This window comes from Podarcis cretensis, assembly GCF_951804945.1.
Source record: "Podarcis cretensis genome assembly, chromosome: Z".
Classification (NCBI taxonomy): Eukaryota; Metazoa; Chordata; class Lepidosauria; order Squamata; family Lacertidae; genus Podarcis; species Podarcis cretensis.
Window position 1 is genome coordinate 48,571 of NC_137184.1, and position 21,430 is coordinate 70,000.

The 21,430-nt window shown below is 28.9% G+C and overlaps 1 protein-coding gene across 1 annotated transcript in view; it reads right to left on the reverse strand.

Moving 5' to 3' along the window:
• The window catches only part of LOC307207784 (spectrin alpha chain, non-erythrocytic 1), a gene marked incomplete at both ends in the record, with an annotated part of 83,974 nt that overhangs the window by 43,151 nt on the left and 19,393 nt on the right, over positions 1-21,430 (reverse strand). Inside the window, 7 exons of the mRNA XM_079961846.1 lie at positions 1,516-1,626; positions 7,350-7,487; positions 11,409-11,510; positions 12,587-12,722; positions 14,946-15,100; positions 17,072-17,216; positions 21,277-21,410. Coding sequence (XP_079817972.1) covers positions 1,516-1,626; positions 7,350-7,487; positions 11,409-11,510; positions 12,587-12,722; positions 14,946-15,100; positions 17,072-17,216; positions 21,277-21,410 — 921 coding nt within the window. The remainder of the gene's footprint in view (positions 1-1,515; positions 1,627-7,349; positions 7,488-11,408; positions 11,511-12,586; positions 12,723-14,945; positions 15,101-17,071; positions 17,217-21,276; positions 21,411-21,430) is intronic.

The window sequence follows — 21,430 nt, forward strand, 5'->3', positions numbered from 1 at the left end:
CAAATTTGAACTACTCAAAACAGAACAGCAGCAGCAATAATAACAACCATATTTACTATTTAAAATATTTACTTTATTTAAATAGGAAAGGAAAATGGTTAAAATTGAAATTATAAATTCTATGAAAATGAAAATTGCAAAAATGGAAATGATTAAAATGGAAACCCAAATTAAAATTAAAAAGGGAGGGGAAATCATTAAAATTGAAATGATAAATTATTAAAATAATTTATTTAATAATAAAATCATTAAAATTGAAATGATAAATTATTACCATGAAGATGGAAATGATTAAAATGGAAATGATTAAAATGAAAACCGAAATTAAAGTGAAAATTAAAAAGGGAGGGGAAATGATTAAAATTGAAATGATAAATTATTACCATGAAAATGGAAATGATTAAAATGGAAATGATTAAAATGAAAACCGAAATTAAAGTGAAAATTAAAAAGGGAGGGGAAATGATTAAAATTGAAATGATAAATTATTACCATGAAAATGGAAATGATTAAAATGGAAATGATTAAAATGAAAACCGAAATTAAAGTGAAAATTAAAAAGGGACGGGAAATGATTAAAATTGAAATGATAAATTATTACCATGAAAATGGAAATTATTAAAATGGAAATTATTAAAACGGAAATTATAGGAAAATGATCATTATTAACGTGAAAATGATGACCGTGAAAATCAAAATGGAAGTGGAAGTTGTTAAAATGTTAATAATTAAAATGGAAATTATTAAAATGGAAATTATAGGAAAATGACCATTATTAACGTGAAAATGAGGTCTGTGAAAATCAAAATGGAAGTGGAAATTGTTAAAATGTTAATAATTAAAATGAAAATTATTAAAATGGAAATTATTGAAACGGAAATGGAATTTATAGGGGGGAAAATAGGAAAAGGACCATTTTTAACGTGAAAATGATGACCGTGAAAATTAAAATGGATGTGGAAATTGTAAAAATGTTAATAATTAAAATGTTAATAATTAAAATGGAAATTATTGAAATGGAAATTATAGGGAAATGACCATTATTAACGTGAAAATGATGACCGTGAAAATTAAAATGGAAGTGGAAATTGTTAAAATGTTAATAATTAAAATGGAAATTATTAAAATGGAAATTATAGGAAAATGACCATTATTAACGTGAAAATGATGACTGTGAAAATCAAAATGGAAGTTAAAATGTTAATAATTAAAATGAAAATTATTAAAATGGAAATTATTGAAACGGAAATGGAATTTATAGGGGGGGAAATAGGAAAACGACCATTTTTAACGTGAAAATGATGACCGTGAAAATTAAAATGGATGTGGAAATTGTAAAAATGTTAATAATTAAAATGGAAATTATTGAAATGGAAATTATTGAAATGGAAATTATAGGGAAATGACCATTATTAACGTGAAAATGATGACCGTGAAAATTAAAATGGAAGTGGAAATTGTTAAAATGTTGATTATTAAAACGGAAACCGAAATTGTTAAAATTAAAGGAATTACCGTGATTTTTTCTTCCTGGGCAGTAAGGGATTTCTCAAAATCTTCGTGCTTTTTCAGCAGAGCTTCCACGCTGTCGAGAGAATCGCCCAGATCTTCGTTCAGAAGGAAAGCCTGGATAAGAGAGTGAAATTATTATTTTTAATAATAATAAAATAAAATAATAAAATAATAAAATAAAAATAAAATTATTATTATTATTATTATTATTATTATTATTATTATTATTATTATTATTAAATTTTATTTATACCCCACCCTCCCCAGCCAAGAATAAATAAAATAAAATTTATTATTATTATTATTAATAATAATTTTTATTTATACCCCACCCTCCCCAGCCAAGAATAAATAAAATAAAATTTATTATTATTATTAATAATAATAATTTTTATTTATACCCCACCCCAGCCAAGAATAAATAAAATAAAATAAAATAAAATAAAATAAAATAAAATTTATTATTATTATTAATAATAATAATAATTTTTATTTATACCCCACCCTCCCCAGCCAAGAATAAATAAAATAAAGTAAAATAAACTATAATAATAATAATAATAATAATAATAATAATAATAATAATAATTTTTATTTATACCCCACCCTCCCCAGCCAAGAATAAATAAAATAAAATAAAATAAAATTTATAATTTATAAATTTATTTATTATTTAATAATAATAATAATAATAATAATAATAATAATAATAATAATAATTTTTATTTATACCTGACCCTCCCCAGCCAAGAATAAATAAAATAAAATAAAATAAACTTTAATAATAATAATAATAATAATAATAATAATTTTTATTTATACCCCACCCTCCCCAGCCAAGAATAAATAAAATAAAATAAAATAAAATTTATAATTTATAAATTTATTTATTATTTATTTTTTATAATAATAATAATAATAATAATAATAATAATAATAATAATAGTAATAATAATAATAATAATAATAATAATAATATACCCCACCCTCCCCAGCCAAGACCGGGTCAATCCTTAAAAAATAGTGGATTAAAACACCATTTTTAATTTCCTTTCCCAAACCGAATTGAATTTCCCTTTCCGTTCAATTCAATTCCAATTCCAATTCGATTTGTGGGCTGGGGGTCACTGACCCCCGGTTTAGGGGGTTTAGGATTGGTCGGGGTTGGAGGTTAGGGGTCAGGGTTGGGGGTTTAGGGTTAGAGATGAGGGTTAGGTTGGGGGTTCGGGTTAGAGGTCAGGCGTTAGGGGTTTGTGTAAGGGTTAGAGGTTAGGCCTTAGGGTTGGGGGTTAGAGGTCAGGCATTGGGGGTTAGGGGTTTGTGTAAGGGTTGGGGGTTAGAGTTAGAGGTCAGGGTTAGAGGTCAGGCATTGGGGGTTCGGGTTAGAGGTTAGGTCTTAGGGTTGGGGGTTAGAGGTCAGGCATTGGGGGTTAGGGGTTTGTGTAAGGGTTGGGGGTTAGAGTTAGAGGTCAGGGTTAGAGGTCAGGCATTGGGGGTTAGGGGTTTGTGTTAGGGTTAGAGGTTAGGCCTTAGGGTTGGGGGTTAGAGGTCAGACATTGGGGGTTAGGGGTTAGGGTTAGAGGTTAGGCCTTAGGGTTGGGGGTTAGAGGTCAGGCATTGGGGGTTAGGGGTTTGTGTTAGGGTTGGGGGTTAGAGTTAGAGTTAGAGGTCAGGCATTGGGGGTTAGGGGTTTGTGTTAGGGTTGGGGGTTAGGCCTTAGGGTTGGGGGTTAGAGGTCAGGCATTGGGGGTTAGGGGTTTGTGTTAGGGTTGGGGGTTAGAGTTAGAGGTCAGGCATTGGGGGTTAGGGGTTCGGGTTAGAGGTTAGGCCTTAGGGTTGGGGGTTAGAGGTCAGGCATTGGGGGTTAGGGGTTAGGGTTAGAGGTTAGGCCTTAGGGTTGGGGGTTAGAGGTCAGGCATTGGGGGTTAGGGGTTTGTGTTAGGGTTAGGCCTTAGGGTTGGGGGTTAGAGGTCAGGCATTGGGGGTTAGGGTTAGGGTTGGGGGTTAGAGGTCAGGCATTGGGGGTTAGGGGTTTGTGTTAGGGTTAGGCCTTAGGGTTGGGGGTTAGAGGTCAGGCATTGGGGGTTAGGGGTTTGGGTTTGGGTTGGGGGTTAGGCCTTAGGGTTGTGGGTTAGAGGTCAGGCATTGGGGGTTAGGGGTTTGTGTTAGGGTTTGGGGCTACAGTTAGAGGTCAGGCATTGGGAGTTAGGGGTTAGGGTTAGAGGTTAGGCCTTAGGGTTGGGGGTTAGAGGTCAGGCATTGGGGGTTAGGGGTTTGTGTTAGGGATAGAGGTTAGGCCTTAGAGTTGGGGGTTAGAAGTCAGGCATTGGGGGTCAGGCATTAGGGGTTTGTGTTAGTGTTGGGGGTTAGGCCTTAGGGTTGTGGGTTAGAGGTCAGGCATTGGGGGTTAGGGGTTTGTGTTAGGGTTGGGGGTTAGAGTTAGAGGTCAGGCATTGGGGGTTCGGGGTTCGGGTTAGAGGTTAGGCCTTAGGGTTGGGGTTAGAGGTCAGGCATTGGGGGTTAGGGGTTTGTGTTAGGGTTGGGGGTTAGGCCTTAGGGTTGGGGGTTTGAGGTCAGGCACGGGGGGTTAGGGGTTAGGGGTTAGGGGTTAGGGTTAGAGGTCAGGCCTTAGGGTTGGGGGTTAGAGGTCAAGGCATTGGGGGTTAGGGGTTTGTGTTAGGATTGGGGTTAGAGTTAGAGGTCAGGGTTAGAGGTCAGGCATTGGGGGTTAGGGATTTGTGTTAGGGTTGGGGGTTTGAGTTAGAGGTCAGGCGTTAGGGGTTTGTGTCCGGGTTAGAGGTCAGGCCTTAGGGTTGGGGGTTCGAGTTCGAGGTCGGGGTTAGAGGTCAGGCCTTAGGGGTTAGAGGTGTGCGTTAGGGTTAGAGATCAGGGATTAGGGGTCAGGAGTTTGTGTCCGGGTTAGAGGTCAGGCCATAGGGTTGAGGGTTCGAGTTAGAGGTCAGGCTTAGAGCTCAGCCATTAGGGCTTAGGGTTAGAGGTTAGGCCTTCGGGTTAGGGGTTCGAGTTAGAGCTCAGCCTTAGAGGTCAGGGCTTTGTGTCCGGGTTAGAGGTCAGGCCTTCGGGTTGCGGGTTCGAGTTAGAGCTCAGGCCTTAGGGGTTCGAGGTTAGGCCTTCGGGTTCCGGGTTCGAATCAGAGCCTCTCCCGAATTAGAGACCCTCCTCCCGGGACCCTGGGCTTCCGGAACCTTCCCGGCTCCGGGTTCGAGTGCTGACCTCCTGCTTGCTCATCCAGTTGTCTTTTACACAACGATATTAAAAATATTCTATTCTATTCAATATAGAATATTCAACGATATTAAAAATATTATATTCTATAAAATATATTCTATTCAATATAGAATATGTTTTACATAATGATATTTAAAATATTCTATTCTATTCAATATAGAATATGCTTTACATAATGATATTTAAAATATTCTATTCTATTCAATATTTAATATTCAACGATATTAAAAATATTATATTCTATAAAATATATTCTATTCAATATAGAATATGCTTTACACAATGATATTAAAAATATTATATTCTATTCAATATAGAATATTCAACGATATTAAAAATATTCTATTCTATAAAATATATTCTATTCAATATAGAATATGTTTTACATAATGATATTTAAAATATTCTATTCTATTCAATATAGAATATGTTTTACATAATGATATTTAAAATATTCTATTCTATTCAATATAGAATATGCTTTACATAATGATATTTTAAATATTCTATTCTATTCAATATATAATATTCAACGATATTAAAAATATTATATTCTATAAAATATATTCTATTCAATATAGAATATGTTTTACATAATGATATTTAAAATATTCTATTCTATTCAATATGTAATAGATTTTACATCATGATATTTAAAATATTCTATTCTATTTAATATATAATAATATTTAAAATATTCTATTCTATTCAATATATAATAGATTTTACATAATGATATTAAAAATATTAGATTCTACTAAATATATATTTTGCATAATGATATTAAAAATATTCTATTCAATATATATTTTACATAATGATATTTAAAATATTATATTCTATTCAATATACAACTAAATATTACATAGTGATATATTCTCTTCAATATATAATATATTTTACATCACGATATTAAAAATATTCTAGTCTATTCAATATAGAATAGATTTTACATCATGATATTAAAAATATTCTATGCAATATATAATAATATTTAAAATATCCCATTCTATTCAATATATAATACTTAACGATATTAAAAATATTATATTCTATAAAATACATTCTATTAAATATATATTTTACATCACAATATTTAAAATATTCTATTCTATTCAATATATAATAGATTTTACATCATGATATTAAAAATATTCTATTCTATTCTATTCAATATATAATAGATTTTACATCATGATATTAAAAATATTCTATTTTATTTAATATATTATTTAAAATATTCTATTCTATTCAATATATAATATATTTTACATAACGATATTTAAAATATATTCTATTCAATATACAACTAAATATTATATAGTGATATATTCTATTCAATATATAATATATTTTACATCACGATATTAAAAATATTCTAGTCTATTCAATATTGAATAGATTTTACATCATGATATTAAAAATATTATATTCAATATATAATAATATTTAAGATATTCTTTTCCATTCAATATATAATATTTAACGATATTAAAAATATTCTTTTCAATATATAATAATATTTAAGATATTCTATTCCATTCAATATATAATATTTAACGATATTAAAAATATTCTATTCAATATATAATAATATTTAACATATTATATTCTATATAATATATAATATTTAACGATATTAAAAATATTCTATTCAATATATAATAATATTTAAGATATTCTATTCTATTCAATATATAATATTTAACGATATTAAAAATATTCTATTCAATATATAATAATATTTAAGATATTCTTTTCCATTCAATATATAATATTTAACGTTATTAAAAATATTCTATTCAATATATAATAATATTTAAGATATTCTATTCTATTCCATATATAATAATATTTAAGATATCTATTCCATTCAATATAGAATATTTAACGATATTAAAAATATTATATTCAATATATAATAATATTTAAGATATTCTTTTCCATTCAATATATAATATTTAACGATATTAAAAATATTCTATTCAATATATAATAATATTTAAGATATTCTATTCTATTCCATATATAATAATATTTAAGATATTCTTTTCCATTCAATATATAATATTTATCGATATTAAAAATATTCTATTCTATTCAATATATATTTTGCATCACAATATTTAAAATATTCTCTTCTATAAAATATATAATATTTAACGATGTTAAAATCAGAGCCTCTCCAGAATTAGAGACCCTCCTCCCGGGACCCTGGGCTTCCGGAACCTTCCCGGCTCCGGGTTCGAGTGCTGACCTCCTGCTTGTCTTTTACACAATGATATTAAAAATATTCTATTCTGTTCAATAGAATATGCTTTACATAATGATATTTAAAATATTCTATTCTATTCAATACATAATAATATTTAAGATATTCTATTCCATTCAATATAGAATATTTAACGATATTAAAAATATTCTATTCTTTTCAATATATATTTCGCATCACAATATTTAAAATATTCTCTTCTATAAAATATATAATATTTAACGATATTAAAAATATTAATATGAATATGAATATTAATATTAATTAATATTAATATTAATATTAATATTAATTTGCTCCGGGTTCGAATCCTGACCTCCTGCTTGCTCATCCAGTTGTCGACTTGTTCGGTGTCCCGGTAGAAGAGTTGGAGATCCATGCACTGTTCGTATTGTTGGCGCCGGACTTCCCACAATTCCAAGAGGGCGGCCCGCTCCTCGGATAGGACGGTCAGCTGAGGGGCGGAGAGAGGGAGAGGTCAGAGGTCGGGGGGCGGGGAAACGAGAGAAAACGGGTTTTTGGGGGGGCGAAATGTTTCAAATTACATTTGTTAAAATAAATTTTTTTGGAAAAATTAATTAATTAAAGTAAAGTAAAATAAATAAAAATAAAATAAAAATAAAATAAAATAAAATAAAAATTAAATTAAATTAAATTAAATAAAAATAAATTAAAATAAAATAAAATAAAATAAAAATTAAATTAAAATAAATTAAAATAAAGTAAAGTAAAGTAAAATAAAATAAATAAAAATAAATAAAAATAAATAAACATTAAATAAAAATTAAATTAAATTAAAATAACCTGACCTCTAACCCCCAACCCTAAAGCCTAACCTCTAACCCTAACCCCTAACCCCCAATGCCTGACCTCTAACTTAACCCCCAACACTAACACAAACCCCTAACCCCTAATGCCTAACCTCTAACCCCCAACCCTAAGGCCTAACCTCTAACCCTAACCCCTAACCCCCAATGCCTGACCTCTAACCCTTTCCTCTAACCCCCAACCCTAAGGCCTAACCTCTAACCCTAACCCCTAACCCCCAATGCCTGACCTCTAACTTAACCCCCAACACTAACACAAACCCCTAACCCCTAATGCCTAACCTCTAACCCCCAACCCTAAGGCCTAACCTCTAACCCTAACCCCTAACCCCCAATGCCTGACCTCTAACTCTAACCCCCAACACTAACACAAACCCCTAACCCCCAATGCCTGACCTCTAACCCTTTCCTCTAACCCCCAACCCTAAGGCCTAACCTCTAACCCTAACCCCTAACCCCCAATGCCTGACCTCTAACTTAACCCCCAACACTAACACAAACCCCTAACCCCTAATGCCTAACCTCTAACCCCCAACCCTAAGGCCCAACCTCTAACCCTAACCCCTAACCCCCAATGCCTGACCTCTAACTCTAACCCCCAACACTAACACAAACCCCTAACCCCCAATGCCTGACCTCTAACCCCCAACCCTAAGGCCTAACCTCTAACCCTAACACAAACCCCTAACCCCCAATGCCTGACCGCTAACCCTGACCTCTAACTCGAACCCCCAACCCTAAGGCCTGACCTCTAACCCTAACACAAACCCCTAACCCCTAGTGCCTGACCTCTAACCCTTCCCTCTAACCCTAACACAAACCCCTAACCCCCAGTGCCTGACCTCTAAGCCTTGCCTCTAACTCGAACCCCTAACCCTAATGTCTGACCTCTAACCCTAACACAAACCCCTAACCCCTAATGCCTGACCCCTAACCCCCAATACATGATCCCTAAGCGTTACCTCATAACCTCTCATGCCTAACCTTTAACCCCCACTCAACGCCTAATCTCTAACCCCGATGCCTGACCTCTAACCCTAACACAAACCCCTAACCCCTAATGCCTGACCTCTAACCCCCAACCCTAAGGCCTAACCTCTAACCCTAACCCCTAACCCCCAATGCCTGACCTCTAACTTAACCCCCAACACTAACACAAACCCCTAACCCCTAATGCCTGACCTCTAACCCCCAACCCTAAGGCCTAACCTCTAACCCTAACCCCTAACCCCCAATGCCTGACCTCTAACTTAACCCCCAACACTAACACAAACCCCTAACCCCTAATGCCTAACCTCTAACCCCCAACCCTAAGGCCTAACCTCTAACCCTAACCCCTAACCCCCAATGCCTGACCTCTAACCCTGACCTCTAACTCGAACCCCCAACCCTAAGGCCTAGCCTCTAACCCTAACACAAACCCATGACCCCTAACCCTAATGTCTGACCTCTAACCCTAACACAAACCCCTAACCCCTAGTGCCTGACCTCTAACCCTTCCCTCTAACCCTAACACAAACCCCTAACCCCCAGCGCCTGACCTCTAACCCTTGCCTCTAAATTGAACCCCTAACCCTAATGTCTGACCTCTAACCCTAACACAAACCCCTAACCCCTAATGCCTGACCCCTAAGCCCCAATACAAACCTCTAACCCCTAATAACTGACCCCTAACCAACACCCCAACCCTAACACAAACCCCTAACCCCCAATGCCTGACCTCTAACCCTAACACAACCCCCTATCCCCTAATACCTGACCCCTAACCTCAATGCCTGATCTCTAACACTGACCCCTAAATCGAACTCCCAACCCTAAGGCCTAATCTCTAACTCTAACCCCCAATGCCTGACCTCTAACTCTAACACAAACCCCTAACCCCCAATGCCTGACCTCGAACCCGAACACAAACCCCTAACCCCCAGTGTCTGACCTCTAACCCTTGCCTCTAACTTGAACCCCCAAGCCTAAGGCCTGACCTCTAACCTTAACACAAATGCCTGACCTCTAACCTCAACGCCTGACCTCTAACCCTGACCCCTAACTCGAACCCCCAACCCTAAGGCCTGACCTCTAAGCCTAACACAAACCCATGACCCCTAACCCCCAATGCCTGACCTCTAACCCCCAACCCTAAGGCCTAACCTCTAACCCTAACCCCTAACCCCCAATGCCTGACCTCGAACCCTGACCCCTAACTCAAACTCCCAACCCTAAGGCCTAACCTCTAACTCTAACCCCCAATGCCTGACCTCTAACCCTAACCCAAACCCCTAACCCCCAATACCTGACCCCTAAGCCTAACCCAAACCCCCAACCCTAAGGCCTAACCTCTAACCCTAACCCCTAATTCCTGACCCCTAACCTCAATGACTGTCCTCTAACTCAAACTCCCAACCCTAAGGCCTAACCTCTAACTCTAACCCCCAGGGCCTGACCTCTAACCTCGAACCCCCAACCCTAAGGCCTAACCTCTAACCCAAATCCCTAACCCCTAATCCCTGACCCCTAACCCCCACCCCAAACCTAATGCCTGACCTCTAACCCTAACATAACCCCTAACCCCTAAGGCCTGACCTCGAACCCTAACCCCCAAGGCCTGACCTCTAACCCCCACCTAATTTCCCAATAATTTCCTCAATAATTTCCCAATAATTCCCTAATAATTTCCCAACAATTCCCTAAGAATTTCCCAATAACTTCCCAACAATTTCCTAAGAATTTCTCAATAATTTCCTCAATAATTTCTCAATAATTCCCATATAATTCCCTAAAAATTTCCCAATAATTCCCTAATAATTTCCCAACAATTCCCTAATAATTTCCCAATAACTTCCCAACAATTTCCCAATAATTTCCTAACAAGTTCTCAATAATTTCCTCAATAATTTCCCAATAATCTCAGTAATTCCCTAATAATTTCCCAATAATTCCCTAATAATTTCCCAATAATTTCTCAATTATTTCCCAATAATTTCTCAATTATTTCCTCAATAATTTCCCAACACTTTCTCAATAATTTCCCAACAATTTCCCAACAATCTCCTAATAATTTCCCAATAATTTCCCAACAATTTCTCAATAATTTCCCAACAATTTCCCAACAATCTCCTAATAATCTCCCAATAATTTCCCAACAATTTCCAAATAATTTCCAAATACTTTCCCAATGATTTCTCACTAATTTCCCAACAATTTCTCAATAATTTCCCAATAATTTCCCAACAATTTCCAAATACTTTCCCAATAATTTCTTTAAAATTTTCTAAAAATTTCCTAAAAATTTCCAAATAATTCCCTAATAATTCCCAAATAATTCCCTACTAATTTTCCAATAATTTTCCAATAATTCCCTAATAATTTCCCATTAATTTCCTAATAATTCCCTAATAATTCCCTAATAATTCCCTAATAATTCCCTACTAATTTTCCAATAATTTTCCAATAATTCCCTAATAATTTCCCATTAATTTCCTAATAATTTCCAAATAATGTCCTAATACCTTCTCAATAATTTCCTAATAATTTCCTAATAATTTAACCCTTACCTTTTCTCTGACTTCCGCAGATGCGTAATGTCCGGCTGCAAGGAGAGCTTGACCAGATTCGTCGGCCGACTTGAAACTATCTTCGTGAGCGTCAATTTCTCCCTGCGGGGGAAAATTTCAATTTAAATAAAATTAATCGGGTAATAAACAGCAATAAAATAAATCGATGAGCTGAAAGGGTTGTAAGCGGAAGGTTATCCAGGAGAAATGTAATACAGTATTTGGAATAATGAATAAAAAATTAAATTTAAAAATTGTAAAATTAAGTTGAATCAATGTCGTTTCAAAATGGATAAAAATCCAATTCTGGAAACGTTGTTTAAAAATGGATAAGAATCAAATTTAATCAATGTCATTTTAAAGTACATAAAAATTAAACGTAACAAATGTCATTCAAAAATGCATAAAAACTGAATATAATAAACGTCATTTAAAAATGAACAAAAATTAAATGTAACAAACGTCATTTAAAAATGAACAAAAATCAAATTCCACAAATGTCATTTAAAAATGCATAGAAATTAAATGTAACAAATGTCATTTAAAAAGGCATAAAAGTTAAATTTAATAAATATCATTTAAAAATGAATAAAAATCAAATGAGTCATTTAAAAATGCATAAAATTTAAATTTAATAAATGTCATTTAGAAATGAATAAAAATTAAGTTTAATGTCATCTAAAAATGTATAAAAATTAAATTAAATGTCATTAAGAAATGCATAAAAAGTAAATTTAACGTCATTTAGAAATGCATAAAAATTAAGCTTAATGTCATTTAAAAAGGCATAAAAATTAAATTTAGCGTCATTTAGAAAGGCATAAAAATTAAATTTCACGTCATTTAAAAAGGCATAAAAAATAAATTTAATGTCATGTAAAAATTAATAAAATTGGATTTGCTGACGCCGAAAGAATATTTACTGCTAAATTTAATTTTTATTCCTTTTCTAATGACATTTTAAAATTCAATTTAACTTTTATGCATTTTTAAATGACGTTTGTTACATTCAACTTATGCATTTTTAAATGACATTTGTGGAATTTGATTTTTGTTCATTTTTAAAAGACATTTGTTACTTTTAATTTTTGTTCATTTTTAAATGACGTTTTAAATGACGTGAAATTTAATTTTTATGCCTTTTTAAATGACATTGCTGCTGCCGAAAGAATATTTACCTTGTGTTCCTGATGACGGTCAAGAAGAGCTTCTGCTCCGGCAACATCGTTAGCGAGTTCGTCAGCGTTGATCAAAGCCTTCATTTCAGTTACCCAGCTGGTGAGATCACGGAAATCGGCCAGGAATCGCTGCAGGCTTTTGGGGGCAGATTTTGGGGGAAAATATCTTTATTTAATAATAATCATAATTAATTGAGAAATAAAAATCAATAAAGTCAATTAATAAAATTAAATAAAGGAATAAATTTCATTCATTAATAATACTAATAATTCATCAATAAAAATCCATCAGATTCATTAATAAAAATAAAGAAACTAAACTCATGAAATTAATTCGATGAATTAATAAATCTCCGTCAGATTCATTGATAAAATTAAAGAAACTAAAGTATTAAAATTAATGCGATTAATTTATAAAAATCCATCAAATTCATTAATAAAGTTAAAGAAACTAAAGCAATATAATTAATTAATAAAAATGAATGAGATCCATTGATAAAAATAAAGAAACTAAAGCAATATAATTAATAAAAACGAATGGAATTCATTGATAAAATTAAAGAAAGTAAAGCAATATAATCAATTAATAAAAACGAATGGGATTCATTGATAAAATTAAAGAAACTATAAAGTAATATGAATTAATAAAAACGAATGGGATTCATTCATAAAATTAAAGAAACCAAAGTAATAAAAATGAATGAATTAATGAACTAAAAAAGATTTCTGCCAAGTCAGAAAATGAATTAAAAAAATTAAAGAAACAAAAGTAACAAAATTAATATGATGAATTAATAAAAATCCATCAGGTTCGTTCATAAAATTAAAGAAACTAGGGTAATATAATTACTTAATAAAAACGAATGAGATTCATTCATAAAATTAAAGAAACTAAAGCAATATAATTAATAAATAAAAACGAATGGGATTCATTCATAAAATTAAAGAAACTAAAGTAATAAAAATGAATGAATTAATGAACTAAAAAAGATTTCTGCCAAGTCAGAAAATGAATTAAAGAAATTAAAGAAACTAAAGTAATAAAATTAATCCGATGAATTAATAAAAATCCATCAGATTTATTCATAAAATGAAAGAAACTTAAGTAATATAATCAAATAATAAAAATCCATCCGGTTCATTCATAAAATGAAAGAAACTAAAGTAATAAAATTAATTAATAAAAATCCATCTGGTTCATTCACAAAATGAAAGAAACGAAAGTAATATAATTAATTAATAAAAATCCATCCGGTTCATTCATAAAATGAAAGAAACGAAAGTAATATAATTAATTAATAAAAATCCATCCGGTTCATTCTTAAAACGAAAGAAACTAAAGTAATATAATCAATGAATAAAAATCCATCCGGTTCATTCTTAAAACGAAAGAAACTAAAGTAATATAATCAATGAATAAGAATCCATCTGGTTCATTCATAAAATGAAAGAAACTAAAGTAATATAATCAATTAATAAAAATCCATCCGATTCATTCATAAAATGAAAGAAACTAAAGTAATATAATCAATGAATAAAAATCCATCCGGTTCATTCATAAAATGAAAGAAACTAAAGTAATATAATTAATTAATAAAAATCCATCCGGTTCATTCATAAAATGAATGAAACTAAAGTAATATAATTAAACTAAAGTAAAATTAAACTAAAGTAATAAAATTAATCCAATGAATAAAAATCCATCCAATTCATTCATAAAATGAAAGAAACAAAAGTAATATAATCAATGAATAAAAATCCATCCGGTTCATTCATAAAATGAAAGAAACTAAAGTAATATAATTAAACTAAAGTAAAATTAAACTAAAGTAATAAAATTAATCCAATGAATAAAAATCCATCCGATTCATTCATAAAATGAATGAAACCAAAGTAATATAATTAATTAATAAAAATCCATCCGGTTCATTCATAAAATGAATGAAACTAAAGTAATATAATTAAACTAAAGTAAAATTAAACTAAAGTAATAAAATTAATCCAATGAATAAAAATCCATCCAATTCATTCATAAAATGAAAGAAACTAAAGTAATATAATCAATGAATAAAAATCCATCCGGTTCATTCATAAAATGAAAGAAACTCAAGTAAAAAAAATATAAACCAATTAATAAGAATCCATCCGGTTCATTCATAAAATGAAAGAAACAAAAGTAATATAATCAATGAATAAAAATCCATCCGGTTCATTCATAAAATGAAAGAAACTCAAGTAAAAAAAATATAAACCAATTAATAAGAATCCATCCGGTTCATTCATAAAACGAAAGAAACGAAAGTAACATAATGAATTAATAAAAATTAAAATTAATAAAACGGGGCGGGGTGAAACTCACCGGTAGGAGTCGTTCAGGTGGGCGTGTCTCTCGGCGGCCCGGGTGCGAATCTGCTCCCAGTTGGCCACCAGCTCCTCTCGTTTGACGTGGATTTGGGGGGCGTTGGGGGGGTGGGAATTCTGAAGGCGGTCAGCTTCGGCCCCCAGAGCCTTGACCTGGGGGGTGGGCAGAAACGGAGGAGAATGAAAGCGGATTCTGGCAAATATCAGAATTTAATATGATAGGAATCAAAATAAAAATATTAATCAAATAATACACACACACACATATATCATTCATTCACTCCTATTCATCTTCATTCATTCATTAACTCCTATTCATCTTTATTCATTCATTAACTTCTATTAATCTTCTTTATATGAATTTATATATATATAATTTATATATATTATTATATATAAAATAATACACACACACACACATATATATATCATTCGTTAACTCCTATTCATCTTCATTCATTCATTAACTTCTATTCATCTTTATATGAATTTATATATATATATATAATTTATATATATTATTATATATAAAATAATACACACACACACACATATATATATCATTCGTTAACTCCTATTCATCTTTATTCATTCATTAACTTCTATTCATCTTTATATGAATTTATATATATATATATATATATATATATATATATATATATATATATATATATATAATTTATATATATTATTATATATAAAATAATACACACACACACACACACACATATATATATCATTCGTTAACTCCTATTCATCTTCATTCATTCATTAACTTCTATTCATCTTTATATGAATTTATATATATATATATAATTTATATATATTATTATATATAAAATAATACACACACACACACACATATATATATATCATTCGTTAACTCCTATTCATCTTCATTCATTCATTAACATCTATTAATCTTTATATGAATTTATATAAATATATATAATTTATATTTAATATTATTATATAAAGAATAATACACACACACAAACACATATATATATCATTCATTAACTCCTATTCATCTTTATTCATTCATTAACTCCTATTCATCTTCATTCATTCATTAACTTCTATTAATCTTTATATGAATTTATATATATATATCTAATTTATATATATTATTATATATAAAATAATACACACACACACATATATATATCATTCGTTAACTCCTATTCATCTTCATTCATTCATTAACTTCTATTAATCTTTATATGAATTTATATATATATAATTTATATATAATATTATTATATAAAGAATAATACACACACAAACACATATATTTATCATTCATTAACTCCTATTCATCTTTATTCATTCATTAACTTCTATTCATCTTTATATGAATTTATATATATATATATAACTTATACATAATATTATTATATAAAGAATAATACACACACACAAACACATATATATATCATTCGTTAACTCCTATTCATCTTCATTCATTCATTAACTTCTATTCATCTTTATATGAATTTATATATATATATATATATATATATATATAATTTATATATATTATTATATAAAGAATAATACACACACACAAACACATATATATATCATTCATTAACTCCTATTCATCTTTATTCATTCATTAACTCCTATTCATCTTTATTCATTCATTAACTTTTATTCATCTTATATGAATATATATATATATATATATTGTTATATATATATATTTAATTTATGTTATTATACTACATTCTTATATTATTATATTCTTATTTGTATTTACATCCTATTGGAGCCCCGCCCTCATCCCCCCGATTGGTCCAATCGAGTGCTGGCTCCGCCCACCTTCCTGCTCTACATGGACGACTTCCTGTTTAAGCCCCGCCCTCTTCCCCGATTGGTCCAATCGAGCTCCAGCCCCGCCCCCCTTCCTGCTCTACATGGACTACATCCTATTTGAGCCCCAATTGGTCCAAACATGCACCGGCCCCGCCCACCTTCCTGCACTACATGGACGACTTCCTGTTTAAGCCCCGCCCAATCGAGTGCTGGCTCCGTCCACCTTCCTGCTCTACATGGACGACTTCCTGTTTAAGCCCCGCCCTCGTCCCCCGATTGGGCCAACCGGGCGCCGGCCCCGCCCACCTTGTCCTCCAGGGCGGCGAGATCCCTCTCCAGCCCCTCGTGTTTGCGCAGGAGAGCCTGGACGCTGGCCAGATCCCGTCCGAAATCGTCGGACGCCATGAGTTGCTCTTTTTCCTTGATCCAGCTGATGGTTTCGTCGACGTCTCTGCGGGAATAGAAAAAAATAATATTTATAACATGAAAGAAAATGGAATAGGATCAAAGGAAATACGCCAAAATGAAATTCAAAATTAGAATGAAATTGAATTGAAAATGAAATGAAATGAAATGAATTTAAATTAAATTAAATTAAATTAAATTAAAAAAGGAAAATAATATGGAATGAAATAGAATAAAATAGAATAAAAATTATTATAATATGAAAGAAAATGGAATAGGATCAAAGGAAATAAATGAAATTGAAATGAAATTGAAAATAAAATGAAATTAAATTAAAAAAGGAAAATAATATGGAATGAAATAGAATAAAATAGAATAAATGAATGAAATTGAATTGAAAATTAAATTAAATTAAATTAAATTAAATTAAATTAAACAAAATTAAAAAAGGAAAATAATATGTAATGAAATAGAATAAAATGGAATAAAAACTAATTAAAAAGGAAAATAATGAAATAGAACAAAATAGAATGAAAAATAATAATTATAATATGAAAGAAAATGGAATAGGATCAAAGGAAATACGTCAAAATTAAATGAATTTAAACTAAATGAAATTAAATGAAATGAAATTTAAAAAGGAAAACAATATGTAATGAAATAGAATAAAATGGAATAAAAAGTAATTATTTTAATATGAAAGAAAATGGAATAGGATATGCCAAAATGAAATTCAAAATTAAAATGAAATTGAACTCAAAATTAAATTAAATTAAATTAAATGAATTTTAATGAAATTAAATGAAATTCAAAATTAAAATGAAATAGAATTCAAAATGAAATGACATGAAATTAAGCTAAATTAAATTAAATTAAATTAAATTAAAAAAGGAAAATAATATGAATTAAATAGAATAAAATGGAATAAAAACTAATTATTATAATATGAAAGAAAATGGAATAGGATCAAAGGAAATACGTCAAAATGAAATTCAAAATTAAAATGAAATTGAATTCAAAATGAAATGAAATGAAATGAATTTAAATTAAATTAAATTAAATTAAATTAAAAAAGGAAAATAATATGGAATTTAATAGAATAAAATAGAATAAAAATTATTATAATATGAAAGAAAATGGAATAGGATAAAAGGAAATAAATGAAATTGAAATGAAATTGAAAATAAAATGAAATTAAATTAAAAAAGGAAAATAATATGTAATGAAATAGAATAAAATAGAATAAATGAATGAAATTGAATTGAAAATTAAATTAAATTAAATTAAACTAAATTAAAAAAGGAAAATAATATGTAATGAAATAGAATAAAATGGAATAAAAACTAATTAAAAAGGAAAATAATGAAATAGAACAAAATAGAATAAAAAAGAATAATTATAATATGAAAGAAAATGGAATAGGATCAAAGGAAATACGTCAAAATTAAATGAATTTAAACTAAATGAAATTAAATGAAATGAAATTTAAAAAGGAAAACAATATGTAATGAAATAGAATAAAATGGAATAAAAAGTAATTATTTTAATATGAAAGAAAATGGAATAGGATATGCCAAAATGAAATTCAAAATTAAAATGAAATTGAACTCTAAATTAAATTAAATTAAATTAAATGAATTTTAATGAAATTAAATGAAATTCAAAATTAAAATGAAATAGAATTCAAAATGAAATGACATGAAATTAAGCTAAATTAAATTAAATTAAATTAAATTTAAAAAGGAAAATAATATGAATTAAATAGAATAAAATGGAATAAAAACTAATTATTATAATATGAAAGAAAATGGAATAGGATCAAAGGAAATACGTCAAAATGAAATTCAAAATTAAAATGAAATTGAATTCAAAATGAAATGAAATGAAATGAATTTAAACTAAACTAAATTAAATTAAATTAAAAAAGGAAAATAATATGGAATGAAATAGAATAAAATAGAATAAAAATTATTATAATATGAAAGAAAATGGAATAGGATAAAAGGAAATAAATGAAATTGAAATGAAACTGAAAATAAAATGAAATTAAATTAAAAAAGGAAAATAATATGTAATGAAATAGAATAAAATAGAATAAATGAATGAAATTGAATTGAAAATTAAATTAAATTAAATTAAACTAAATTAAAAAAGGAAAATAATATGTAATGAAATAGAATAAAATGGAATAAAAACTAATTAAAAAGGAAAATAATGAAATAGAACAAAGTAGAATAAAAAATAATAATTATAATATGAAAGAAAATGGAATAGGATCAAAGGAAATACGTCAAAATGAAATTCAAAATTAAATGAAATTAAATGAAATTAAATGAATTTAAACTAAATGAAATTAAATGAAATGAAATTTAAAAAGGAAAATAATATGTAATGAAATAGAATAAAATGGAATAAAAACTAATTATTTTAATATGAAAGAAAATGGAATAGGACCAAAGGAAATACGCCAAAATGAAATTCAAAATTAAAATGAAATTGAATTCAAAATTAAATTAAATTAAATTAAATGAATTTTAATGAAATGAAATGAAAAAAGGAAAATAATATGTAATGAAATAGAATGAAATAGAATAAAAACTAATTATTATAATATGAAAGAAAATGGAATAGGATAAAAGGAAATAAATGAAATTGAAATGAAATTGAAAATTAAATGAAATGAAATTAAAAAGGAAAATAATATGTAATGAAATAGAATAAAATAGAATTAAAACTAATTATTATAATATGAAAGAAAATGGAATAGGATAAAAGGAAATAAATTAAAATTAAATGAAATTGAAAATTAAATGAAATGAAATTAAAAATTAAATTAAATGAAATTTAAATGAAAAGAAAAGAAATTAAAAAAGGAAAATAATATGTAATGAAACAAATGGAAATGAAATGAAATGAAATGAAATAACTTGAAATAAAATAAAATGCAATAAATTGAAATAAAATAAAATGAATTGAAATAAAATAAAATAAAATAAATTGAAATAAAATGCAATAAATTAAAATAAAATAAAATGAATAAATGAATTGGAATAAAATGCAATGCAATGCAATGACATGACATGAAATGAAATAAAATAAAATAAAGTGAAATGACATGACATGTAATAAAATAAAATAAAATAAAGTGAAATGAAATGAAATGACATGAAATAAAATAAAGTGAAATGAAATGACATGTAATAAAATAAAATAAAATAAAGTGAAATGAAATGACATGAAATAAAATAAAGTGAAATGAAATGACATGAAATAAAATAAAATAAATTGAAATAAAATAAAATAAAATAAAATGACATGAAATAAAATAAAATAACATGAAATAACATGACATAAAACAAAAAGCAATAAATTGAAATAAAAATAAAATGCAATAAATGGAAATAAAATAAAATAAAATAAAATGAATTGAAATAAAATAAAATAAAATAAAATAAAATAAAATAAAATGCAATCAATTGAAATAAAATAAAATAAAATAAAGTGAATCAATTAATTGAAATAAAAGGGGGGGAAATGAATTGAAATAAAATAAAATAAATTGAAATAAAAGAAAATACAGTGAATCAACGAATTGAAATAAAAGGGGAAAAAATGACTTGAAATAAAATAAAATAAAATAAAATGCAATCAATTGAAATAAAAAAAAATAAAATAAAGTGAATCGATTAATTGAAATAAAAGGGGGGGAAATGAATTGAAATAAAATAAAATAAATTGAAATAAAAGAAAATACAGTGAATCAATGAATTGAAATAAAAGGGGGGGAAATGAATTGAAATAAAATAAAATAAATTGAAATAAAATAAAATACAGTGAATCAATGAATTGAAATAAAAGGGGGGAAATGAATTGAAATAAAATAAAATAAATTGAAATAAAAGAAAATACAGTGAATCAATGAATTGAAATAAAAGGGGGGGAAATGAATTGAAATAAAATAAAATAAATTGAAATAAAATAAAATACAGTGAATCAATGAATTGAAATAAAAGGGGAAAAAATGAATTGAAATAAAATAAAATAAAATAAATTGAAATAAAATAAAATAAAATAAATTGAAATAAAATATAGGAAAAATTGTTCACCGGTTGAAGCGCTGAACTTCGGCTGCCCCAAAAAGTTTCCCCTGTCTCTGGAGAGCCAATCCCTTCAGCCGCTGCCAGGAAGCGTTGACCTCTTCCTGTTTGGAGCGGATCACTTCCTCTTCCGGGTGCTGCTCCTGAAGAGACAGGAAGTGAC